The 27,942-nt window shown below is 36.4% G+C and overlaps 3 protein-coding genes and 1 pseudogene across 11 annotated transcripts in view; all 4 read right to left on the bottom strand.

The window, feature by feature from the left end:
- Positions 1 to 356: 356 nt before the first annotated feature.
- Positions 357 to 12,206, bottom strand: LOC127786958 ((+)-neomenthol dehydrogenase-like; annotated as a pseudogene).
- On the bottom strand, positions 2,278 to 2,806 carry LOC127787648 ((+)-neomenthol dehydrogenase-like). The gene is made up of 2 exons (XM_052315707.1): positions 2,769 to 2,806; positions 2,278 to 2,671 (listed from the first exon to the last, which is right to left on the bottom strand). Exons 1-2 carry the CDS (start codon positions 2,804 to 2,806, stop codon positions 2,278 to 2,280), a joined length of 432 nt encoding a protein of 143 aa, XP_052171667.1.
- Positions 5,460 to 5,946, bottom strand: LOC127787647 ((+)-neomenthol dehydrogenase-like). Its single transcript, XM_052315705.1, has 2 exons — positions 5,913 to 5,946; positions 5,460 to 5,803 (listed from the first exon to the last, which is right to left on the bottom strand). The coding sequence occupies exons 1-2, from the start codon at positions 5,944 to 5,946 to the stop codon at positions 5,460 to 5,462; spliced, it is 378 nt and encodes a 125-aa protein (XP_052171665.1).
- The window catches only part of LOC127786952 ((+)-neomenthol dehydrogenase-like), an 89,821-nt gene continuing 71,485 nt past the window's right edge, over positions 9,607 to 27,942 (bottom strand). For 3 of the 9 annotated variants that reach the window (XM_052314754.1, XM_052314752.1, XM_052314755.1), the window contains exons 2-5: positions 12,058 to 12,304; positions 10,964 to 11,035; positions 10,335 to 10,556; positions 9,607 to 10,174 (exon numbers count right to left, since the gene is read on the bottom strand). In XM_052314754.1, coding sequence (XP_052170714.1) covers positions 9,791 to 10,174; positions 10,335 to 10,556; positions 10,964 to 11,035; positions 12,058 to 12,304 — 925 coding nt within the window. In that variant the 3' untranslated portion in view covers positions 9,607 to 9,790. Of the gene's footprint in view, positions 10,175 to 10,334; positions 10,557 to 10,963; positions 11,036 to 12,057; positions 12,305 to 12,401; positions 12,499 to 27,942 lie in introns of those variants that run through there. The other 6 variants (XM_052314753.1, XM_052314757.1, XM_052314759.1 and 3 more) reach the window with 6 other exon arrangements.

Genomic DNA, 27,942 nt, shown 5'->3' with positions numbered 1-27,942 from the left:
CACAAAACAATAACACAGATTAAGTGCGGGCGAATGAGAGAGGAAAAGGATGAAGAAGGAAAAATTGGGATTTGGGAACAACAATTGTAAAAAAATTGGGAAATGGAGAAAGAAATATAAAAAGGTTTATTATGTTTTGTATTTAAATTTTTAATAAAATATTCATTATTAAAATAATAATATATATTATAAATTTTTAAAATTTGGAGGCCTTATGCCTAGCTTCACTATTGGGCCGACAGTAGGTCACTTGCCCAAATCTCTTAATACTCGACTAACTTTTAATAGTTAACTAACAATATGGTCTCCCGACTACTTTTCATAGTTAACTAACAATATGGTCTCTCGACCGGTTGTGTACTTCCTTATTTGGGCTTTATCATCAAGAATAAGAACATCAATATAAAAATATTACACATTCATACACAGTTTCAATTTTAGAATCTCATCCCAAGCACAGGCCATTCGGGAAACGTTTTATTCAAGGGACATTACGGGTTGTCCACCCGATCAGCCCACTAACGAACCCACTAAAGAGGACTGAATGATACCATTGTATATTCTCGTCATTCAAAGGATGAGACTTCACCCATGGAGAAGAAAAGGCCGGTAGGGCCATCGTCAGGCAGGAGGGCAAGCTTCACCGACATTCAGCACCTTCTTCTACACTCTGGTGGTTGGTATTTCTGTTAATGTCGGTTTTGACGTGACCGGGGCAGACGCAGTTGATCAGAAAACCCGGGTTCTTCTTCGCGAGGATTCTCGTGTAGGCGTTCATGGCAGCTTTGGACATTGTGTAGGCCGAGAAGACGACAAGCCAGCCTCTGGTCTCCAGTGATCCTACTTTGAAATCTTGCAGGAACTCATCATTTATCAGCTCGTCTATCCTTTCTTCTGCAAGGTTTTCCACATCATTCAACACTGTTCTAACCCACTCGCCTGGAATGTTCTGAAACAAAGATTTTCCGACCACATTCTGAGATGATTGGTTACAAATCTAAGACCCAATGTCAAGCCAAATCTGAAGGGGAGAAATGAAAATGGCAAAGGTATTGTTCAATCTTATGCCATTTTCAGTTCAGAGGCTGCATGGGTTACGAAGAAGGTACCTGTAACCGCCCTACTCCAAAAGAAATATTGACTATCCTCGGCAAAACAGATAGCTTCAGGAGGGGGATAAATGCTTCGATCATCCTCTTTGCACCGTAGTAGTTTGTTTGCAAGCAGTCTTCAGCCATCTCATAAGTCTGAGTCATCACTCCGGTCTCGTGGTCATGGATCAGTGTCTGAGGCTGAATCAACAATGGCATGTCAGGCCTTCATCCAATTAAGTTGGGTCCTATATATAAATTCTAGTTTGTCAATCATTTCTATCCATGCCATGCTAAAAGGCAAAATATTCACAATCCATGGTTAGTTAGGACACACGTATAAGAACTTGAATTCAGGGTGGGAGCCAACAAGAAAACGATCATGTGACATGTCAAATATATATATATATATATATATATATATGTATGTATACTGCTTAATCAAGGCGATGCAAAAACAGATTAAACCCAACTTCTAATTCTTAGATTATGAGATTAGAAGACATTTTATGTGATTTTTCATGTCCTGATGAGAAATGGAGCACACAGAAGATTTGCACATTCAAGGGATTAGGGGGGCACCAATAGAAACTTGGATTAAATAGCATTCTCCTTAGGGACAAGGGCATAGAAAAGAAAAGAAAAATCAGAATGCATAATCACAATTGGATCAATTTGAATTCTTCATTGATTGAGAGCAAAAGAAATGAGGTATAAAGACTCACTCGTCCCTTGGCCATTGCTGACTGGAAAAACTTCCCAGTCTATGATGAGTCCCCCAATCCCAGCATTGTTCACCTATAAGGATTTGAGCAATTTAATTATTTATCTCAAGAAAAAACTAACTGAATATCTCAAAAACAGAACAAGATATGAATCTACTCAAGTGTGGCAAGACCATCTCTCCCTATTTCTTTCTTCTTTGTTTTCTTCTTCGTGTCTGTTGTAACCACCACAATCACGAAACTTAATCCCAATATGTAGAGTCGGCTATACGAACATATCCTTTGCAAGGCTTTATTTCTCATGTTATGTTTAAGGGTTTTTCACCTACATGCTCATCACAACTTTGAATTCAATTTTAGATTCCATATTGCCTACATGTTGAAAAGGGTAACACAATTTGAGAAGGGGTGGAGAAAAGATTAGTATCAAATAAGCATCTTGATACAGCTAAAGTTAATTGTCAAGAGACAAGCCAGAAGTTCTTGACCCAATCCTGGGAAGCTACCCACAGATTTTGAACAGAAGACAAGCTAAGATTGCACAGAATAATAACAGTAAAGTAGAAGAACAACTGAGAAGGAATTAAGCATTGATTAGTGAATGCTACCAAAATATCAAGTCTTCCAAATTTGGTCTTGATGAAATCAACAAGGGAAGCAACACTAGACGGGTCCACCACATCAAGCTGATGGAAGAAGACAAGATCAGAAAGGCCACACCCTTTGAGTTTCTCAACAGCCTCAAGTCCCTTCTTCTCGTCTCTGGCTGTTAAAACCACCAGGACCCCATTACAAGCCAACTGCCTACATATTTCAAACCCTATTCCTTTGTTTGACCCTGTAACAACTGCATATCTACACAACAAAAACAAGGAAGATATGAATAACACAAGGTGGGGGATAGCTGGTTTAGAAACTAAGATGCAGCTCTGAAATCTCCAAGGAAGAGTACCTGTTCTTGTTTGGGACGGCTGGTGTTGCCTCTGCCATTGCTGTACAGAAGGGTTTCTGGCCAGAGTATTCGGTTTCAGCGACTGGGTTGTTGGGTCTTCATTGCAACTTTTCCTCATTGTTTCTGTGTGGGTGTGTTCGCAATGGGACCCAGATGCCTCGTCTTATTGTGTGACACAGAAAAGGAACAGGGAAATTGTGAAACTCCCAATCTGTTTGGCCGGTTTGAGGCATGACATATTTAGAACTTTCCTAAAATAATCTTACGAATCATGTACTTGTGAATGTTTAATTGTATTTCTTGTTATCTAAATATAATAATAAATTTATTTTATTAAAAATTTTGTCATCAAATTATTTGATTCTACAAGAAAAGAAATAGACAAAGAATGCAAAAAAAAATTTCACTCAAACATTCTGATACTTAATTTAAGTTTTATAAATGTTAAAAAGTCGAGAGTAGCATTTACATCAATATCAGAAATGTATATGTTTTAAAATATGAATTTGCTTATTTATAGAGGGGTATAGAACAATTTTGAGTTTGTTAAAATTAGGTTTCGTTCAAATAATATCTATTTTAACAGTTTGGACCTTATTAAAATTAAGACTCTTTTGAATGATGTTTATATTAATATTTTGAAATCTTTTTAAAATTAAAATTTTTATGAATAATTATCTACCATTTTCGTAAAATCTTCAGAGAAATTTTTGAATATCAAAATTATGTAATTTGTGTGTTGTGGTGGACTTTTTTCATTTCAAGAGAAATTTATATCTTTTTAGGTTATTTTTTTTTTTTTGAGCTTTGAAGTTTTTTTTTTTTATCTTTTTAATAGACTTTTACTTACCACACGATAATATTTATTTGTAAAGAAATTAATTATTACTTATTTTGGGTTAATACTTTTGACTGTCATTACTATCTAATTATGAAGTTTTAGATACCTAAGACATGAGGTGAAATTATTGAGAAATACTCAACAAAAAGGTTAGAGTGAGAGAGAGCGTGTTTTTCTTCTTCAATCATTCATTTTTTTTTTGGTTAATGCACTATCACGAGTGCCTCTATCATTCGGTCCAACGATTTTAGCATAAGAGGTAAATTAGGGAATTCAGTAAACAGATTTTGACCCCTAACACAATCACAAATGTAAGAGCGATAAACATTTTTTATTTTTTAATATCGTTTCTTGTCTGCTGAACTATCTCTTGATTATGACTCAAACACAAAATCTAAAAACCCAACGCCCGCCCCCGAAACGTTTTCCTTCAACAAAATATTGTTAAAAAATAATACTAGATTAGAATAATCATAGCTAATAATTTAAAAAATAATAATAAAAATAAAAAAATAAAACACATACTTTACATGAAAAATCTCTAAATAAATTAGAATAAAAATGACGAGTAATGATAGAAGAATTTATTATAAAAAAATAATAAAAATTATAACTTTTTCTCTAAATTACAAAAAAATAACAATAATTTCTCATAAAAATAAAAAAAATTAAAATATTCATAACTCTATTTTTTTTCTCTCAAAATGGAATACTTGAGATTATTAACAAATGAGCTAAAGAGCCTAAGCCTCCCTTATGCATTAAAAACATATTTGGTGTCGTAATTTTCTGCTATTGAATTTTCTTTTGCCCAAAAGTCAAATTTGCACCCACAATTTAAATTAGGACTATTGCAAATTAATTGCGAAGATGGCTGTCAGCTTCCATTTTCACTATGTCAATTTTTGCTTCAGTGCATTCAATTTCTTTTTATTTATTTATTTTTTCTTCTTTCACAAATGTCAAGAAGGGCTGCCCTTTTTTGACTTCAACAAATATCAAAACGATGGTTTGATAGGAAGAGTGTCACAGCCTTCAACACAAATAATATTTTTATATTATATAAGAATGTTACAATAGATGTTTAATAATAAAAAATAAATATATTTATAATAAAGTTAGAGCCGCACATGTTGAAAATAAAATAAAGTTATGATTAAAATGGTTTAGACATGTAATAAGAAAATCAATAGGTGCATTTGTGAGATAAGTGAATGAAATGAAGAGAATATATAAGGAAAGAGAGAGAAAAAGATCAAAAAAGTAAGTGAAATATCATAGACAATACATAAGATACAATAGCCTTAGCCTTATATAAGATATGACAATTTATAGAGATATTTAAAATTTTAAAATTCTTGTATTTAACACCATCTAATGAGATAAAAGATTCGTGATTATCGTTATTTTTATATGGTATAACATGATATTCATGTAAAAAAATCATATGTTAACACACTCAATATCAAGGTTCCCAACTCTCGGAAGAAAATCTTTTTATTCTTGAAGTAACTCTAAGTTCAAAGGTTCTCTTTGACAATTATATCAACATTTCATTGCCTACATAATGATTTGGTGTATTATATCTACTAATTGACAAAGAAAAAGAAATCAATCACTAGAGTTCAATATTTACAAATGCAGTTGTATTATATACACATATATAAGAATTATGTAAGCTAATATACATGCTAAAAGCATAGTTTCACAGTAAAAAATATGAAATATCCAATGCTATTATCCCCAGAATAATACATGAAATAGCAAATTTTCATAATTTCACAAACCCCAGAATCCATATTCAGCAATAACCGATTGAGCAATAACCATATTACAAAATGTAATTATTTTCAGAAATCTGATGCTTCCATTCTAAAAAAATACAAGCCAGAAGGGCCACCCCCAGGGCGGAGGCCTAATCTCACCAGACTTTGGGCACCTTCTTCCACAGTTAAGACACCAATACCATTTGTTTTCACATAGCCAGGGTTGACACAGTTAATCATCAAGTCTGGATGCTTCTTGGCCAGGACCCTTGTGTAGGCATTTAGGGAAGCTTTTGATAATGCGTATGCAGCAGAAAGATAGGTTGGCCAGCTCTTGGCTTCCAGCAAACCCTCTTTGAAATCTTTCATGAACACATTCAACACCTCATCCACTCTGTCTTCAGTAAGTGTTTCAGCATTGCTTAGAACTCCCACAGCCCATTCATTAAGTACAAACCGAAATAAGAGACACAAAAGCACTGAGGTTAGCTAATTGTTACACCGCTGAAGGGGTATGGCCCCGGGGGTATGACTTACACTCCCACACCTCCTGCCGCAGGCAACATATCATTTTTGTGTTAAACTCCTTACCTCCTTTATCAGTTTGTGCTTGACATATTTTGAATTTTCCTCAGAGCTAAAACGATATTTTTACAAATCATGTACGTGTGAAGGTTTGATTAGATTTGTTGTTATTAAGATATAATAATAAATTTATTTAATTTAAAATATCACCGTCAAGTTGTCTAATCCTGCAAGAGAATAGACGGTTAGAGAGCGCAATAAAATTTTTGCGTAAACACTATGATATTTAAGTCAAACTCGGTAGATGTTGAAAACTTGATAATAGTATTCACACCAATATCAAATATGTACATTTTCTAGAATGAGAGTTGTTATGGGTATTTCTCGGGCTACTCCTTATGGGCTGGACTCGACCCAATGTACCGACTCAATCGCCTCAAGCCCAGTAGGCCCAAGTTGAGCTCGCTAGAGCAAGCTCGCACGTCGCTGAGATCAAAACTCGCATTGCGGAACCAAGCGAGCTCCCAACAAGGTTTTCAGCGAGCTCTCAACGATATACGTAATGAGCTCTCAGCAATGCTTTTAGCTCGCTGGTCTAACCATACAGATCGCTGGTCAAACTATTCAGTTCGTATAGCAACAAGATTGCTGAATAACTGGAGGTAGGTACCTATCTACTTTATTTGATGCAAACTGAATCTCTGATAATGCAGAACTCACTCCCGATTTTATGGAATTGATAAGGACATTTTTCTCCCCATGATGTCATTTTTCCACTTTGAGAAATTATGTAATTGTAAACACCCTTCACTATAAATAGGGGTCAAAAACACCATCGTAAGGGAGAACAACGAAAAAATGCTATACTATTACTCTATCTGAATAACCAGAGGACAGTCGTAGAGTAGGCATCGTTTTGGCCGAACCACGTAAAAATTCCTTGTGTCCATTCTATTTTGTTCTTCCTTCTTGCATTTTGGCTTATTTATTCATTGCGGGCCTGCGGATCATGGTCGGCTAATTCTGAACGTTGATAAGAGTCTACTTATTTATAGAGAGGCATGGAGCAATCTTGGGTCTTCTAAAATTAGAATTCGTATAGATAATATCTATCTTGACATTTTGGAACCTGATAGAATTAGAGTTTTTATGGATAATATTTATCCTAATATTTTAATTTTTTTTTAAAATTAAAATTCTTTACATAGATAATTGTCTATCTTTTTCATATAACATTTAGAGAGATTTTTGAAGTTATTTATAGTTTGTATGTTGTGTATAACTCCTCTGTATCTGATAAAATTTACACTTTTTTAGTTCAAAACGTTTTTTTGGACTTCTAGATTTTTTTAGTTTTTTTGATGAACTTTTTCTAATAACATAACAATATTCATTTGTAAAGAAATTAATTATTAATTATTTTGTGTGCATACTTTTAAATTGTCATTACTATCTAATTATGGGATTTTAGATAACTCATATGGGAGGATGAAGTTATAGAGAGACACTCAGGAAAAAGTTTATAGTGAGAGAGCTTTCTTCTTCATGCATTTTTTTTAGGATTTTGCTATTTATACATCACAGGCTCCATACACATGCGTAAATAATGAAAATATCTCTCATTTAATTGCAAATTTTCATCTCTTTCCCTTGGTTGCCTCATTTCTCCTCTCTCACCCTTTCTCATGCCCGCTTTCAACAACTGCCTATCGCCTCGTCTCTTATGTGTCAACTGTTGTTGTATCCTCCCTCTTAACTGAGGATGCAACGACGGTCAGAGCGTGAGAGGCTAGGCGGAGAGGTGATAGGTGATTGTTAGAGACGGCCATGAGAATGGGAGAAAGGGTAAAATTGTAATTCTCTATTTTTTTTAGCCTCTAATGTACAATATGCAAAATCCTTCTTTCTTATGTAACTTAACCTTTTGGTCAATACCAACTCCAAAAGATTGACTCAGAACAAATGTTATATTAGATAATAATGTTATAGTAGATGTGTAATAATATAAGAAAAATAAAATTAAAAACAAAAATATATGTAATAAAATTGGAGTGGCAATGTTAAAAGTAAGATGTGAGAGTTATGATAAGACGGTTTGAACATATGATAAGAATATTAATAGAAGCACATGTGAGTAGAGCGGACGAAATGAAAAGAATGTCGCTAAAGAGGGAAAAAAAATCCAAAAATGTAAATGAAAAACATTAGACAATACATAAGATATAATGACCTGTATAAGATATAATTATTTATAACGATACTTGAAGATAAAAAATTCTTGTATCTAAATAATACAATCTAAGGAGACAAAGACACATGATTATCGTAATATTCATACGATGCCTCGTCAGATTGTGTGACAAAGAAAAAAAACAAAGAAATTGTGAAACTCCCTATTTGTGTGGCCAATTTGTGGTAAATGTGGTGGTAAAGTTGCCTCATCTTGCAAGAGAAGCAATGGTCAAAGAGCGCAGAAATTTTTTTATGCAAATACTCTTATCCTTAAATTAGAATCTGTAAATATTGAAAATTCAAGGGTAATATTCATACCAGTACCAGAGGTATTCCTTTTTTAAAATATGAGTTTGTTTATTTATGAACGGATATATGGAGCAATTTCAAGTTTTCGAATATTATGATTCGTACTGATAATATTTATCTTGACATTTAAAGTTTTTCAATGAAATATACACTTACACAAGAAAAATAGAGAATTAAAAATCTCTAAAGCAGTGTTATTTAGACTATAACATTCAGTTACATATTAATTTTAATATATTTTATTTTCATTCACATATATGTATATATATAGTACATATGTATATATACATGGAAAATATTTTTTTGAAATGAAAAAAAATATTTAAACATGTATTTTGTTTTATTTTTATTTTTTCACATTTTCCTTTTATATTAAAATGAATGAATTTAGCATCGAAAATAAAATCAAACCATCAAACACACAAATGAACACAAAAGTTTTACGTGAAAAACCTAAATTAAAAAAAAAATGATGGGCAACAAGAATAAAACATCACCATGATGATATTATTATAATAATTTTAGTGTATTGAGTAATTATTTATAGATCTACAATTCATTCATAGATATATACAAAAAAATATTTATATAAATTTATAATCTAATCAAGATGAGCTACCAAAAATATAAATTTTTAATTGTAAATGTGTACTAATCATAGTCAAATTTAAATTATAAATTATAATTATCTCATTATTATTATATTTAGATATTCCACTAAATGAGCTCAGTGACAAATTTTTAATTAAAATGTTATTTCAACATTTGGTTGGGATATTCCACTAAATGTCGTTCGTGAGCGGCTCAATATTCAACTCGACAAAAATTCATTTGATTTCATTTCTTAAGATAAACGAGTCGAGTTTAAGCCTAACTTTAAAACTTGATTTATAAAAGAACTAAGTTTGAAGTTAATAAAATTCGACTCATTAAACACAACGAACATGTTTAATTAGAGGCATATGAATATTAATAGACTAAATTAGAGACTCATAAACATACTAATGAACCCAAGCTCGGGCTCACCAATAGGCGCTCAAGCTCAAGCCCGAGACAAGACGAGCCTAGCCCAAGATGAACCGAGCCCAAGCCTAGCTCACATGACTCGAGCTCAAGTTTAAAAACAAGTTCGCGAGATAAAATTGAACTCAACAAACCTCTCAACTCGGTTCAATTCCAACCCTATATATAACACGTTAATAAACAAAGTATCAATACATTAACAGTTATTATAGAATCTCATCCCAGGCACAAGCAATCCGGGAAACATTTTATTTAAGGGACATTACGGGTTGCCCACCCGATCAGCTCACTAAAGATGACTGAATGATACCACTGTCGTAATCTCATCATTGAAAGGATGAGACTTCACCCATGGAGAAGAAAAGGCCAGTAGGGCCATCATCAGGCAGGAGGGCGAGCTTCACCAGACATTCAGCACCTTCTTCTACACTCCGATGGCCGGTATTTCCGTTAATGTCGGTTTTGACGTAACCGGGGCAGGCGCAGTTGATCCGAAAACCCGAGTTCTTCTTCGCGAGGATTCTCGTGTAGGCGTTCATGGCAGCTTTGGACATTGTGTAGGCCGAGAAGATGACAGGCCAGCCTCTGGTCTCCAGTGATCCTACTTTGAAATCTTGCAGGAACTCATCATTTATCAGCTCGTCTATCCTCTCTTCAGTAAGGCTTTCCACATCATTCAACACTGTTCTAACCCACTCGCCTGGTATGTTCTGAAACAAAGATTTTTCGACAACATTCTGAGATGATCAGCTACAAATCTAAGATCCAATGTCAAGCCAAATTTGAAGGGGAGAAATTAAAATGGCAATAGGATTGTTCAATCTTGTGATTTTTTCAGTTCAAAGGCTGCATGGGTTATGAAGAACGTACCTGTAACCGACCTGATCCAGCAGAAACATTGACGATCCTCGGCGAAACAGATAGCTTCAGAAGGGGGATAAATGCTTCGATCATCCTCTTTGAACCGTAGTAGTTTGTTTGCAAGCATTCTTCAGCCATCTCATAAGTCTGAGTCATCACTCCGGTCCCGTGGTCATGGATCAGTGTCTCAGGCTGAATCAACATTGGCATATCAAGCTTCATCCAGTTAAGCTGGGTTGAGTATATGAATTCTAACTTGTCAATCATTTCAATCTATGCTAAAGGCGAAGCATTCACAATCCTTGGTTAATTAGGACACATATATAGATATCTATATATGTATATTTCTTAATCAAAGTGATTGCAAAAATAGATTAAACCTAGCTTCTAATTCTTAGATTATGAGATTAGAAGAAAGTTCATGTGATTTTTCATGTCCTGATGAGATTTAGAGCACACAGAAGATTTTCACATTTCAAAGGATAAGGGGGCACCAATAGAGACTTGGATTAAATGGCATTCTCCTTAGGGGAAAAGGGCATAGAAAAGAAGAGAAAAATCAGAATGCATAATCACAATTGCATCAATTTGAATTCTTCATTGATTGAGAGCAAAATAAATGAGGTATAAAGGCTCACTCCTCCCTTAGCCATTGTTGACTGGAGAACTTCCCAGTCCATGATGAGTCCCCCAATCCCAGCATTGTTCACCTACAACGATATGAGCAATTTAATTATTTATCTCAAGAAAAAACTAACTGAATATCTCAAAAATAGAGCATAAATATCACTAAACTTCAATAGCATTAATGGTTATTAAATTTTGTACTAAAGTACGAAAATATCACTAAATTTCAATTTAGTATATAATTTCATAACTACCATCAATTGCCATTAAAATAGGCTAATGAAATATTGACGTTTTTATACTTACTACAAAATTTAATGATAGTTTTGAGTACTTTAGTATAAAGTTCGATGACTTTTTTTGTATTTTACTGCAAAGTTTAGTAATCTTTTTGTATTTTTGGACAAAGTTCAATGGTCATTTGTGTTGTTTAGCTATTTACGTTGTTAGTCACGTCAACATGTTAGTCTCTTTTAATAGTAATTGATGATAGTTATAAAATTGTATAATAAATTGAAATTCAGTGACTTTTTAACTACAAATTGAAATTCAATACCTTTTTTTTGCACCTTAGTATAAAATTCAGTGACCATTTATACTTAACCCCATCTTTCTCTATTTCTTTCTTCTTTGTTTTCTTCTTCACTTATGGGATAGCAACAACTACAATCACCAACCTTAATCCCTTTAGGTAGACTCACCTATATGAACATATAATTTACAAAACTTTATTTCTCATGTTATGTTTAAGGGTTTTTTTGCCTAGTTTTCTTTAATCTTCTTCTTTTGTGAGAAACAAAAAATTATAAAAAAAAATGCTCATCAGAACTTTGAATTCAATTTTTGATTCCATATTGCCCACATGTTGAAAAGGGTAACACAGTTTGAGAAGGGGTGGAGAAAAGATTAGTATCAAATAAGCATCTTGATACAGCTAAAGTCAACTGTCAAGAGCCAAGCCAGCAGTTCTTAACCCAATTAATCCTGGGAAGTTACCCGCAGAGTTTTGAACAGAAGACAAGCTAAGATTGCACAGAATTATAATAACAATAAAGTAGAAGAAGAACAACTGAGAAGGAATTAAGAATTGATTAGTGAATCCTACCAAAATATCAAGTCTTCCGAATTTGGTCTTGATGAAATCAACAAGGGAAGCAACACTAGATGGGTCCACCACATCAAGCTGATGGAAGAAGACAAGATCAGAAAGGCCACACCCTTTGAGTTTCTCAACAGCCGCAAGTCCCTTCTTCTCGTCTCTGGCTGTTAAAACCACCAGGACCCCATTAAAACCCAACTGCCTACATATTTCAAACCCTATTCCTTTATTTGACCCTGTAACAACTGCATATCTACACAACAAAAACAAGAAAGAAATGAATTCACAAGGGTGGGGGATAACTGGTTTAGAAACTAAGATGCAGCTCTGAAATCTCCAACCAAAAGTACCTGTTCTTGTTTGGGACTGCTGGTGTTGCCTCCGCCATTGCTGAATAGAAGGGACCTCCCCAGAGGATTTGGTTTCAGCAACTGGGGTTGTTGGGTCTTCATTGTAACTTTTACTCTTTGTTTCTTTGTGGGTGTTTTCCAGTGGGACCCTGATGCCTCATCTGATTGGGTGTTCCAATAATAAATTTATTAGAAATTATTTAATTCTATAAGAAAAAATACGATAGATGAGGTACGAAAGTTTCTATACAAATATTTTAATACTTAAATTAAATTTTGTAAATGTTAAAAAATTGAGAGTAGCATTCACACCAATAATAGAAGGATATGAAGCAATCATTAATCTTTTAGAATTAAGATTCGTTCAGATAATATTTATGTTGATAGTTTAGAATCTACTAGAATTAGAACTCTTATAAATGATATTTAATCTAATATTTTAAAATTTTTTTAGAATTAAAAATCTTTATGAATAATTATCTATTATTTTCATAGAACATTTAAGAATGTCAAAATTATTTAATTTGCCTGTTATGCTAAATCTCTCTCATTTAGAGAAAAATTTACATATTTTTAAGTTAAAAAGTTTTTTTTAGCGTTTAAACTTTTTTAATCTTTTTAATTGACTTTTACTTGTGATACATTAATATTTATTTGTAAAGAAATTAATTATTAATTATTTTATGTTAATACTTTTAACTGTCATTAGATATTACTATCTAATTATGAGATTTTATATCACTAAGACAGGAGGGTGAAGTTATAGAGAGAAACTCAGCAAATAGGTTGCACAGAGAGAAGGAGAAAGCTTTCTTTTTCATTCATTCTTTATAATTTCGGTCAATACCAACTCTGGAAGATTGACTGGCGGCTAAATCATTCTATCTCCCTTAATTTCTGGCAACTTTAAGCTTTACCAGAAATTGCGATAAGTTTTTAAATTCATATGTTGAAAGAGCAAAGACTATCAGCATTTTAAATACAACCATTTATTAAAAAGATGGTTTGACACCAATAGTGTCACAACCTTCAACACTAATCATATTTTTATATTAGATGATAATGTTACAGTAGATGTATAATAATATAAAAAAATAAAAATATATATAATAAAGTTAGAGTGACACGCATTGAAAATAAAAGGAAATTATGATTAAAATAATTTAGACATGTGATAAGAAAATTAATAGAAACACTTGTGATGAGAGTGGACGAAATGAAAAGAATATGTTACAAAAGAGAGAGAAGAAAATCAAAAAAAATAAATGAAAAACCTCAAACAATACATAAAATATAATGTCTTTGTATAAGATATGACTATTTATAAAGATATTTAATAATTTAAAATTTATATATCTAATACTATTTAATGAGATAAAAAATTCTTAATTATTGTTATTGTTCATTTTCATAATCATATGTTAACACACTCAATGTCAAGAGTTTCCAACTCCCAAGCAAAGGAGAAAATCCTTTCATTCTTGAACTAACTATAAGTTAAAAGGTAAGACGATCTTTGGCAGTTATATCAACATTTGATTGCCTAGTCTACTAACTCACAAAGAAAAAGAAATTTGATGGTGTTGAAGCACCAAACAATGTCGTGTGGCTTAGCTGGGTGGAAGGCCACGTGTGGCAACCATAAGTTGCCATGTGGCACTTGCTGGATGGTAACACGCAACAACCATCCGCTGCTCCTTGAAGGTGCCTGATTGTCCTCATACCCGATTGTCCTTTTGCTCGATTGCCTTTCTGTTGGAATAATTAATCGTGCCGCATGATTTGATCTCAACCGCTCATCCAAGCTTTTTGAGGCGCAATCCCAGCCATTCATTGACGTTATTAATTTTGCTCCTCAAGATATGAACAGTCAGACGAAAAATAAAGAAAAGAAAAGAGGGAAAGGAAAATTGAGAGGGCTCTTGTCTTGGCTTCGGGCTAGGGTTTTCTGGTGGGTTCTCTTTTGCATACTCTATAAATGCTCGTATAGTTCTTTTATGTTCTCTGGTTCTATAGGATCAGCCTCTAATCTATATTTGTGATTATTGGGGCATTTTGTTAGAGAACCATTGTTGTACAGAGAGTATTTGTGAGTGTTTTGAGGGTGTAATCTTCGATTCATCATTTTAGTGCAGTGAGCTCTTCTCACCAAAACTCAACGTGGATGTAGCCCTATTTTGAGGTGAACGACGGTAAAAATCCTTGTCTCCCTTTGTTGTTTTGTTTCTAGTTTCGTTTTATTTTTGTGTATGTATGTTATCGTGCTTCCTGTCCTTGCTATTTTCAATTTTTGATTGAACGTATTCTGTTATTACCCTAAGATTTGTGTTGTTGGTTCACAACAGTGGTGTCAGAGCTGTGTTAAAATCGACTTTTAGGGTTTTGTAAGTTCAATAAGTTTTTTATTCAAATCTAGGGTTTATGCTTGTCAGTGTGGTATAAGCTTTCTAAGAGTCCTTGTCAGCGGGTGTTTGCTGTGTTAGTCTCTATTTGAGTCTAGAGCCCCCTAGGTTACCTTTTTGCAAGACGAAGATGGTGTCTACCCGATTTGAAATTGGTATATTTGATAGCAAAAGAGATTTTGAAAGTTGGAAAAAGAAGATATGTTTCTCTCTCATCATAAAGTGCTGATAGCACTTGAACCGGATGATCGAAAATGGTCCGTAGACCAACTTGCGAGAACCAATGAGATTAGAGAGGAAGCCTTTAATCTGATCTTCCTCCATTTGGGTGACAATGTAATCCGGAAGGTAGATTGTATGACAAATCCTCTTAACCTTTGGAATAAACTTGATATATTGTTTTCTGTTATGTCTGCACCTAATTTAGTTTACTTGAAAAGCATGTTGTTTAACTTTAAAATGAATACATCTAAGTCAATGGATGAGAACATAGACGAATTTACTAGGCTTGCATTATTACTGAGAGGTACTGATCAAGTATTAGGTGACACTAGTGAACCTATGATTTTTTTAAATTCATTACCTGATGATGTTAAGCATGCATTGAGATATACTGGCATTGTACCTCATCTAGATCTTGTAATTTCGGGCATTAAGGCTAGGGAACAAAAGTTAAGTACATCTAAGAAATCAGCAAAATAACCTATTCGTAAAAGGTAAAAATGAGAAGAGACACTCTATAGGTAACACTAATCAATTTGGTGGGTCAGGGCAAGAGGGTAAACAAAAATGGAAATGCTATCACTGTGGGAAAGGGGGGCATATTAAAAAGTACTATTATGATTTTACCATAAAATAAAAACAAGGGGGAAATATTACCACAAATGTTAATAACTCAAATTGCTTAGCTAAAGTACTTACTATTTCTAATTTCTCTATTGATAATGAATGGATTATGGACTCGAGTTGCTCTTTTCATATATGTTCTAACATTGATTGGTTTCAAAATTTTAACAACAAAGAATCTGGAACTGTGTGCATGGGTAACAACCATTCCTGTAGTGTTAAATGCATAGGCAACATATCTCTTAAATTGCATGACAACAAAACTAGAACCCTAACTGATGTAAGATATGTACCTGGCTTGAAAAGAAACTTGATATCTCTTGGCACTTTAGATGAACTAGGGTTTTCTTATAGAGTAGAAAATGGTTCTATGCATGTGTTTAAAGGAGATGAATTAATCATTACTAGTGCTAAGAAAAATGGATTATATGTTTTGAATGGTTGTTATTTTCTCTCTGTTAACATGCATTCTGCATGCATTGCTAAAACTGATAAGACATAATTATGGCACCTGAGGCTTGATCATATAAGCCTAAAAGGTCTTCAGGCACTGTCAAACCAAGGCTACCTTGGATTAATGCCTGTTGGATCCCTCAATTTTTGTCAGTCATGTGTTCTGGGCAAGCAACACAAGCTGAGTTTCCATAAAGGAACTCACCTGGCGAAGGCATGCCTAGAATATCTTCATGCAGACTTGTGGGGACCTTCTCAAGTTAGTACTTACTATGGCAACAGGTATTTTCTATCTATAGTAGATGATTTTACTATTAAAACCTGGAAGACCATAGTAGAAAATGAAATGGATAGAAAGATCAAAATCTTAAGAACAGATAATGGTTTGGAGTTCTGTAATAAGGAATTTGATGAATTTTGTAATACCCAAGGAATACTTAGGCATAAAACTGTTAGGTATACACCCAAGAAAAATGGGATAGTTGAAAGAATGAATCGAACCCTAATTGAAAAAGTTATGTAACACCCCGCCTTCCCAGAGCGTTAGGTAAGGTAAGATTTCGGGGATATATTTTTTTCCAATAGAAACTCAACACAAAAATCATTCCCCGAAGATCCCGTTACACCTTTTCAGTATATCAACTTATAATCATTAATAAACTAAGACGTGTAAATCACCTCAAATGCAAAAGTTAGATCGAAATCTCAATAAAATATAATTGAAACCACTTTGTTCATAACATAAAGCCGATCAAACGTTTTACATAACATCATCAAAATAAACTACATAATTGAAAATGACATATCATAAACTATCAACTAATCGCTGTCACTCCTTGGCAATCTCTTTTCCCTTCGCACCATTGCATTCACCTGAAACGTTTGAATATTTCAAGGACAAAGTCCATATTAGATGATGAATCATCTAAGTGAGAATTCAAAAGCACGTTTTAATGAATATATACAAGACATGAAATAAACCAATACAACCCGGCAAACCCTAGCCCAACAGAATCCCACAGCGCTTAACCCTACCATAGGGAAAGAGCAATCTATCTAGAGCCATGCCACCATATTGACACATCAACACGACATGGTTCTAGCTTAAGAGAGGCAAGGTCATCGCATCTTGATAAACTCATAATTTTATAATTTTATTCTCCTAATATTTAGTTTATTTAGCATGTTTTAGGTCTTATAGTACTTGTTTATAATAATATTTTATATATAAGACATTAGTGGTAAAGTTTAATAAATTATATTTAAAAAATAAAAATAAAAAAATAGAAAAATAAAAATAAAAATAAAAATAAATCTCACACATTTATTATTTATTATTATTTCTTACACGTATTTATATAAATGTTATATATTAATTTTGCAGGAAAAATAAGGAGGAATTGGAGCAAGCAGTGAAGCCATGAAGTCTACAATTGGAGGGTGGCATGTGCATACATTTATAAATTATTATATAGAAGGGCATGCCATATAACATTAAATAATAAAAGACTTGAAGCGGCATTTGAAGCCCATCAAGGGCCGAATTGCATAATCAATTGAAACGGGCTCATGTTCAATTTGGAGAAGGCTAGGGCGCTGTGAATATATATGAATAATATATTATGTATATTGGGGGCAGGGAAAAAATAACACAGAGGCGGTGAAAATAAAGAGGAACACATGGGAGTGCCGATTGGAGAAATGGGAGAAGAGCCATCACACACAGAAAAGGACGGACGATGCAGGGGCGCTCATCGTCTTCTCCCTGTTAGTCTTTTTTATCTCTTTCTTAGGTGTTTTCTTTTACTTTTGATGGATTGCTAAATTTTTATTCTGTTTGATTTTACAAAAATTGTGAGATTAAATTAATTTTTATTATTCTTTTATTCTTTCTTTATTTATATATCTTCTATATTTGTTAAAATTATTGTTTCGATTAATTATTACAAAGGGCCCATTGTATAATTATCAGAACAATATATCGCCAATTAGAAGTCTGAATCCATAATTTTTTAGATGTTCTAATATTGGTGGCAATTAACATAATTGGTTACGAATATGTCTTCAATTTATGTTAAGAAGATATATAATCTAGTTTAAATGAATCGAGCTTGTGTATTCATTGGTTAAAATTGGTCGTCTTTTTAGTGATTAAAGCTGTTAATAAATTAAACTTTAAGAGCTTATTTAGGGTTGTTTATTAATAAGGGAAATAATCAATGAGCTTGTCTTGATTATCTTCAAAGTAAGGAGGGATAGGTTAATAGAGCTTGTTAATAACCGTAACCAATTTAGTGAAAGAATGGAGAATTTTATTTTTGCATCAATGATCAATTTCTTGAATCAATTCTAAGATTATACCTTGGACTGGATACTTGCTTAAACTGATTTTCTGTTAATTCATATCTTTTCCTTTGTTTTTTTTTAAATTGTTTAAATTCCAAATTTCAAAACCCCCAATCGTTTTGTTTTTCTATTTATTTTAATTTTTCAAAAGAATAAATGTAACCAATCCCTGTGAATACAACCTTGCTCATCACTATCACAATTTACATTTTTAAGAGCAAGAATTTATTATTTGTTGGATTCGACATCCATCATATTTCCCCAACATCTCGGGAACAATCGTTACCACTCTCGACCCAGGAAGGTCACATCAACGCAGGAACCCGACTTATCACAATTATGTCAGGGATTACGTTCCCACTCAAAAGCATCCAGAAACTACCACCCAATCTCAACTCAAAATCTCATATGGACCATCTAGTCATCCTAGTGCAACTTTCCTGACCAAACGACTCGGCACGAAAACCAAGGCGGCTATCCCAACATGCTCACTAGCACAAGATACCCATATTATTCTGTCACTATTCGAGAATTATGGCTACACTATCCAGACAACATTTTAGGTTGACATTCCATATGCATAACACAAAACGCATGACTATGTCACATTTCACAACTCAATGCATCATATAAATAACATTTTATAAAATGCAATGTACCAGTACAAAACGTTTAGGGACGAACCTCCCTCGTAAAACCAACCGTCATTGGTTACTGTTCGCATGCAACAAAACCATTTAGGTAACACATTGCCAAGTTTTAGGGTAGAAGCACCCACAATAAATCAAGTTTTGGGGAATAACCACTCACAATAAATTAAGTTTTGGGGGCGAACACTCACATTGAACGTATTCGAAATGCCTCGATCCTCGTGCACAATCTCGATTTACGTGCCAACTCACAAACACCAGAACTTATACTCAACCTCGAGCCACAACACGCCCTAAACACCATATTTAATTAAAGGAGCATTAAAATTTATTTTTCCTCAATTTTTCATAATTTTCTCTATTTTTCTCCTTGATAATTCCAAAATAGCTATCTCTTCAAACTTTTTCTCAAATCTTTCAACACAATAAATCCTAAAATAAATTTAGAAAAATACTGAGATGAAATTCTAGAAATACCCCAATGTCACGTACCTTGCGCGTGGAGTGTGGCATGTGCAGCTCACGCGCCACATTTTTCCTCGACTCCGACCGCCGACGACTCATTTAATAGCCGAACTAAGGGTACCCCCCTTGAAGCCCTCAACAAGTCGATCACGATGGCACCAATTTTCGGCCGAAAGGACATTGGAAAAGCCTCTAAATCGCGAGTTGCAGGTTGACCCTAGGTGTCCGCCTCGCGTCTTCGGCCAATGCTCGAACAGCCTCCAAACGCACACCAAACACCCTAAAATGCTCTAGAAACGATGCCTACACACCAAAGAACAAAATCCCTTTATTGGTTTCCCTCAATTCGTCCTCAAACTCGACGAATTTGATGCAAAATTCTTTGAAGCTTTCAGCCCTTTTTATAGCCAAAAACCAGCCATCCTTCGGCCAATCATCGGCCAAGGTTTGGCCTCCAAGCAAGCCCCCGCTGTATACAACCTCCCCTAGGTCTCCCTCGGTCGTCCCATCGTTGAAAACGACAGCCACATCCGGTGGAAAGCGGCGACCGACTTCCTTATGCGTTCACTCTGCATTTTCTATTTATTACACTTTCCCCTCTAGTTTCTTCCAATTTCATCTTGGCCTTTTCCAAAGCACCCCCGATCTATCCAACTATACCACTATGGCCCATAGGTTTTTTATTCTTCATTTCATCCTCGAGATTCTTGAAAATTTACCTTTTTGACCTCCCTTAGGTAAATTTAGAAAATTACACTTAGGCCCGACTGATCGTTTTGACCTTAAATCCCTTCGTTTCAACCCGAAATCACTTGAGGGTTGTTCCATATACAAAATCTAAGTCCTCAAAACACTCTGTTGACTTTCTGCATGTTTCCTACATCGATTCAGTTTTCACAGCTCGATTCACAACTGTACCAAAAATCGTTCCTGATCCAATTTCTTTTAATAACTAAAATCATGTCTCGAATCACTCATCAGCACTATACCATTTTCCTTAACTATCTAAGGTCGGGGGTACTCCCTTCGGTCGATTTGATTGCCTAAGACTGTGTTAGTGTACCTTGCAGCGTATCAAAAATTTCACTTATACCCTTTGAAAAATACCATTTATACCCTTAAGGATTTCCCAGGTATTACAAGTTAGGTGCCTTATATTCACTTCTAACATGCCTAAGTCCTTTTGGGCAGAGACCCTTTTTACTGCTGCCCATTTAGTAAACAGAAGTTCTTCAACTGCCCTAAACTTTAAATGCCCTGAGAAAAAATGGACCGAGTGAAAATTAAATTTTAATTACCTTAGAGTGTTTGGGTGTGAAGCTTATGCTCACAAGTCAGAAGATAAATTAGAACCTAGGTCCACAAAGTGTGTGTTTGTTGGTTATCAAGAAGGGACCAAAGGCTATAGACTATGTGAAAGACAATCCGATGGTGTAAAAATGATTATCAGTAGAGATGTCATATTTAATGAAGCCATTTTCCCTTGCAAAATTCAAAACATAGAAGAAACCAACATTCTGAGAAGACCAAATGATTATATTATCTTAGTAGGTTCTCAAGTTGAGATGGAGCAAGCTGTAGGAAATAACAACCTGACAGTTGCTCCTACTGTAATAAAACCTGACCTAGAAGGACTACCCTTGCCTATGTCAAATGAGAATCACACCTCTGATCATGATGATGATCAAGAGGAACAAGAGGATGACCCTGAGATTGAGGTGGAGCATCATAACTTACCTCAAGATCTCAGTGACTATCAGCTAGCCCGTACGAGGGTTATTAGACCTCTGGCAAGGTATGCCAATTCAAATCTGGTTTACTATGCTTTACTTGCAGGGGTAGAATTAAGGAGTGGTGAGCCATCCAAATATGAGGAGTTTGTCAGCTCCAAGGAATGCACTAAGTGGCAGCAAGTGATGGATGAGGAAATGACCTTCTTTAAAGCCAATCGACCATAGAAACAAAAACTGATCCAATACAAATGGTTGTACAAATTAAAAAAATGAATGTCTCCCACTGACCCAATTAGGTATAAAGGAAGATTAGTGGTTAAGGGGATCACTCAAAGGGAGGGCATAGACTACATTGAAATTTTCTCCACTGTAGTTAAATTTAAAATAATCCACATGATGCTTGCAATTATCATTCAATTTAATCTTGAACTAGAACAATTAGATGTTAAGACAACATTCTTACATGGTGACATAGAGGAGAAAATTTATATGGTTCAACCAAATGGATATGTTGACTCTGTTAGTTCTATATAATGGCAAATATATCCTAAGAGGGGGGTGAATTGGGATTTGGGTTATTTTTATTCACTTAAAAAACCTTTTGCTTGTAGGACACTAGGTTTCGAAACCTGAAGGAGTATGTTTCGAAACTAACTTCTCTGTTAAGTATGTTTCAAAATATAGATGAGAATGTTTCGAAATCAAACTCATTGGGAGGTATGTTTCGAAACCTTACTCTCTGGTTTGCTTATTTCGAAACTCATTTATCTTTTGAAAACTGATTCTTTTGAAATCATAGGCGGTAAGCAAAAGAAATAATCAAGACAAGTACACACGAGATTTATAGTGGTTCGGAACCCGCCTACTCGACTACTTTCAAGATTACCCCCTTGAAGGATTTTCAACCACAATCACTTTCACTAGTGATCAAACACACCAAGGGTTTTACCACGGTTCATCCTAAAACCTTACAAAGTGCGTTTTTATGGCTTAACTCAAACCTTCACCAAATGCGTTTTTTTCGGGATAAACTCGAACCTTACAACATGTGAGTGTTAGGCTCAATTCAAACCTTACAACTTTGAATTAGATAAATAAAGTTTTATCTCTTATAGCTCGATAAATTTAATGTAATGAAAATGTCTTACCAATATGGTTGTACAAACCTTCTTGGTTTGAGAGAAGGAGAGCTTAGATGAAAGAGACTTTGAATGCTTTAGCTCGCTTCTCCTTTTTCACACCACACAACACACTTAGGAATGGATGGAATGGATCTTAGTTGAATGTTTTTTCAACTGTTTTCTTTCACATGTGCTTGTGAGTGTAACTTGTGTCTCTTGAGAATATATGTACGGGTGAATGCTAGTTTTCTCTTGTTCTTGAGTGTTGTGGATGTCTTTTTATCTTTAAAGACCTGTTATATATATCAAGAAACAAAGATTTGATTGAAAGTAGCCGTTAGAGACAAGATCAGAAAACTAGATTTCGAAATATGCGAAGAGTGTTTCGAAACATCACAAAGATAGGCCAGGGTTTTGAAACATACACATCAAGTTTCGAAACATCCAGGCTTCTAGCTGGACAAAGCACTTAGAGACACAGAAAAGTGGGAGACATACTCTTAAGGAATCTCATAGCCATTAAGATAAAAAATTGGTCTCTACTTAACCATTTAAGAAATGAGCTTGCAAGGCATGGGGAGATCATTTTAAAAAGACTTTAAAAGCTTTTTAGATTAAACAACATTTAGCTCCCATGCTTTTTGGTTTTGAAAATATTCTACTACCAGATTGCCAAAGATTTCGAAACATAGATAGGAGGTTTCGAAACATACTTCAAAAACTTTTTTCAAAACATATGCAACTCAAGACATTAAAATGCTCTGCAGACAGAGACATAGATTTCAAAACATGATAGGGTAGGTTTCAAAACATACTATTTAAATTCAAGATAAGTTTCAAAATATGATATGCAGATTTAGCAAACATTGAATGTAACATCCCGTATCGAGTGATAGGAAGAATCGGAATAACTTACCCTGATGGGCCTACGCGAACTTCCCAGGGGGTCACCCATCCTTGGATTACCCCAGGTCAAGCACGCTTAACTTGGGAGTTCTTTGCCAACATTCAGCCCAAAAGGTATCCAGTTGGTGTTGTTTCCTTCCTTACACTATCCTCGATATATACTAACTTCTCTGGGTTCTCGGGGTATTACATTCTCCCCCCCTTGAGCACATGACGTCCTCGTCATGCGACCTTACAACTGGTCCCAGATCTCCCCCCGATGCATGGCCGATGTGGGATTTTCCTAAGGTGCCTACACGCACCCCCCTCAGGGACTCAGCCTCCTCGCTGAGGTTTGCCCCACCACCGCACTCAGAGGCTCGGGGGTCAGCTCTGATACCACTTGTAACATCTCGTATCGAGTGATAGGAAGAACCGGAACAACTTACCCTGATAGGCCTATGCGAACTTCCCAGGGGGGTCACCCATCCTTGGATTACCCCAGGTCAAGCACGCTTAACTTGGGAATTCTTTGCCAACAGTCAGCCCAAAAGGTATCCAGCTGGTGTTGTTTTCTTCCTTACACTATCCTCGATATATACTAACTTCTCTAGACTCTCGGGGTATTACATTGAAACCTAGACAAAGTGCATTTTGAAAAATATATAGAAACATATAAAAATAGTGTTTCAAAACATAAATACTTTGTTTCGAAACATTATACATGAACTTGGATTTTTACAAATATTTAAGCATTCGTGCCATAAACTATTCATGCATGTTTCAAAATATAAAAGCTTATTTCGAAATATGATTTTCACAAAGATAGGTTTGCATCACACACATTTTCTCATACACCAAAAAATATGATACAACAATTCTCCTCCTATTTTTTGGAAATGATGAAAACCTTTTGAAAATCAAGATGCACTTAAATCATACACATAACTCCCCCATAAGCTTATATCGGAGATAGAAGTACAAACCTTTGAAGTGGTAATTCCTCTTTTGTATTTGATTGAAACTCCACAACACAAAGATTTTCTTGACACCAAGAGTTAGAGTTTCAAAATTATATGGGTTTGCTCAACTTATGCCAATTGATGACTTATGCGCATACACTTGCATACATCATACATTTTTTTCATTTTACTCCCCCTTTTTATCATAGCCAAAAAATGTGATAATCAACTTAAAATATCCATGAGAGCAAGCACAATAGCAAATGTAAACAAATAGAAATTCATTTGCGAAAGAAAACATCCAATACTTGCAAAGATAAGTCCAACACAATGACATATGGATAGTCGATCGGACAGTGCGAATCAGTGCCAAGTTACAAGAGCCCTTGAGGTCCGAGATCCTTTCACTCCTACGCCAATATCAAGATGTCTTTGCATGGTCTACCCTGGATATGCCGGGGATAGACCCAGCGATCATGACACATCGCTTGGGGCTCTACTCGGATTGTGTGCCAGTAAGACAAAGGAAGAGGAAGTTTGCCTCAGAGCGGGCTAAAGCTATAGAGGCGGAGGTGGAAAAGCTTATGGAGGCTAATCATATTTGGGAAGTCAACTACCCAGAGTGGTTAGCCAACGTGGTCCTTGTCTCCAAGGGATCGGGAAAATGGAGGCTTTGTATTGATTTTAAAGATCTTAACAAGGCTTGCCCGAAAGACAGTTACCCTCTGCCTAGGATTGATGCGTTGATTGACGGAACAGCAGGGTGTCAGCTAATGAGTTTCCTGGATGCATTCCAGGGATACCACCAAATCCCACTACACCCTAAAGATCAGGCAAAGATCGCCTTCATCACGGATAAGGCTACCTATTGTTACCGAGTTATGCCCTTTGGGCTGAAGAACGCTGGAGCTACATATCAGAGGTTGGTCAACAAACTGTTCAAAGCTCAACTCGGTCGAAACATGGAGGCTTACGTGGATGACATGTTAGTCAAGAGTCTATTGGCTGAACAACATCCGGACGACTTGGAGGAGTGCCTCAGAACCTTACGCCAGTATCAGATGAAGCTCAACCCGGCCAAGTGTGCCTTCGGGGTTACAGCTGGTAAATTCTTGGGGTTCATGGTGCATTACCGGGGAATTGAGGCTAACCCCTCGAAGATAAAGGCCATACTCGAGATGCCTCCCCCTCGAAGTATCAAGGAGGTGCAGAGGCTAACTGGGAGGATAACAGCATTAGGGAGGTTCTTGTCAAGATCTGCGGGAAGACAATTGCCATTCTTTAAGGCCTTGACTCGAGTCCAGAATTTTGCATGGACAGAGGAATGCCAGGAGGCATTTGAGCAGCTGAAACAATGTCTAGTCTCTCCCCCAGTCCTGGCAAAACCATAGTCGGGAGAGTCACTATATATTTATCTGGCTGCCTCGAATGAGGCTGTCAGTTCGGTTTTGGTACAGGAGGAGGACAAAATTCAAAAGTCGGTCTATTATGTGAGCAAAAGGTTGGCCGGAGCTGAGATTCGTTACACTCCAACAGAAAAGTTGGCCTATGCCCTAGTCATCTCCGCTCAAAAGTTGAGGCCTTACTTTGAGGCACACCACATTATCGTCCTATCAAGTCAGCTGCTGAGGCATGTGCTGGGAAAGCCAGACTTGTCGGGGAGGATGCTCAAATGGGCAGTAGAGCTGAGTGCCTTCAACATCGACTATCGACCTCGGCCGACCATCAAGGCGCAGACTCTTGCCGACTTCATCGTGGAGGGTACCCTACCAGAGGAAGCAGACGAAGGGATTTCCCAGACTTGGACTCTCTCTGTGGATGGCAGCTCCAGTGTCGGAGGCAGTGGCGTTGGATTACTATTCCAGGGCCCCGATGGCCAGGCTTGGCCGTATGCCCTCCACTTCAAGTTCAATGCCTCTAACAATGAGGCCGAGTATGAGGCGCTCATTGTCGGGCTCAGACTAGCAGAACAGATGGGAGTTAGGGATCTGGAGGTATATTCTGACTCGAATTTAATTGTGCAACAGGTCACAGGGGAGTTCGAGTCCCGAGAGGACGTCATGGCCCAATACTTGGCGATAGTCAAGGATCTTATGGCACAATTTCGAATAGTGAAAATCAATCATGTCCCACGGGCACAGAATGCAGTGGCGGATGCTCTCTCGAGGATAGCTGCTTCTTCCTTCCCTAGGAATTCCCAAGCTATTTACATGGAGTCGTTGCCCCAGAGGAGCATAGAGACTGAGGCAGAGCAGCTTTGCGTGGAAGGGGTTGAAAGTTGGATGGATCCCATCGTAGCATATCTGACCAAGGGATGGCTACCCGAGGAGGAACGGGAAAGTCGAAAACTCAAGCGCCAGGCGGCCAAGTTTCTACTGGTGGGATCAGACCTTTATAAGAAATCCTTCACTCAGCCGCTGCTGAAGTGTGTGGGACCGGTCGAGGCCGATTACATCCTAAGGGAAATCCACGAAGGGATTTGCGGTAGTCACATCGGAGCTCGATCTCTCTCCTAGAAGGCACTTTGGCAGGGGTATTACTGGCTGACAATGATGAGCGACGCTGGGCATTTGGTCCAGACTTGTGAGAGATGCCAAAAAACTTCCAACCCGATTCACACCCCAGCAACTGAACTCACCCACCTGGCTTCGCCTTGTCCGTTTGCCAGGTGGGGAGTCGATATCCTCCGGCCTTTTCCATTAGCGGCTGGACAGAACAAATACTTGATAGCAGCCATCGACTACTTCACTAAGTGGGTGGAAGCCGAGCCTGTGGCGACTATTACAGGCCGGAGGGTAAAACAATTCCTTTGGAAATCCATCGTCTGCCGGTTTGGTATTCCAAGGGTGCTAATAACTGACAATGGCACCCAATTCGAAGACTGATCAGTGCAAGAATGGTGCCGAGAGTTGGGGATTAAGCAACATTTTACCTCGGTCGCCCATCCTCAAGGTAATGGGCAGGTAGAGCTTACGAACAGGACCATTCTGCAAGGACTCCGAACTCGGGTTGAGAAGGCGGACGGTCAATGGGTAGATGAGCTCCCCAGTATACTATGGTCTTATCGAACCACACCGCGAACGGCTACAGGAGAATGCCCTTTCACATTGTGTTATAGCTTGGAGGCTCTTATCCCCGTCGAGATTGGGGTAAGGAGCTACCGAGTGGAGCATTTCGATCCTGAGATTAATGAGCAAGGGCTAAGGTGCAACTTGGATTTGTTGGATGAGCTCCGAGACCTGGCACGAATTCGACAAGCCGCATATAACTGGCGCATTGCTAGGTACTACAATCGATGAGTCCATGCTAGGAGCTTCATGCCAGGAGATCTTGTATTACGACGGTTCGACGTGAGTCATCCTTGGGATATGAACAAACTAACTCCGAATTGGGAAGGACCGTACCAGGTGGTGGAATCCCTAAGTCCGGGGGCATATCGATTAGAAGACATGAAAGGCAAGCCCCTGAAGCATACTTGGAATGTGCAGAACTTAAGGAAGTTTTATCAATGAGCAGGGGAATTCCCTGAATCTCTTTGTACTCTTTTTCTTTACGACTAATGGCAAGGCTTCGTATTCTCTTCATCTAAATCGTACAAAGGATTATAGCGCCAGGCGGCCAAGTTTCTACTGGTGGGATCAGACCTTTATAAGAAATCCTTCACTCAGCCGCTGCTGA

Source organism: Diospyros lotus, chromosome 12 (genome assembly GCF_014633365.1).
Source record: "Diospyros lotus cultivar Yz01 chromosome 12, ASM1463336v1, whole genome shotgun sequence".
Taxonomy (NCBI): Eukaryota; Viridiplantae; Streptophyta; class Magnoliopsida; order Ericales; family Ebenaceae; genus Diospyros; species Diospyros lotus.
Note: the sequence above shows the minus strand (reverse complement) of the source record. Positions and strands in the feature narration are given on the sequence as shown.

Excerpts from the sequence above, each read along its gene's own strand:
- LOC127787648 (XM_052315707.1), bottom strand. The coding sequence starts at position 2,806 with ATGGCAGAGGCAACACCAGCCGTCCCAAACAAGAACAG. Across the intron at positions 2,672-2,768 it reads GCCGTCCCAAACAAGAACAG|ATATGCAGTTGTTACAGGGT; the intron begins GTACTCTTCCTT and ends TTTGTTGTGTAG.
- LOC127787647 (XM_052315705.1), bottom strand. The coding sequence starts at position 5,946 with ATGATATGTTGCCTGCGGCAGGAGGTGTGGGAGT. Across the intron at positions 5,804-5,912 it reads GCGGCAGGAGGTGTGGGAGT|TTCTAAGCAATGCTGAAACA; the intron begins GTAAGTCATACC and ends GGGCTGTGGGAG.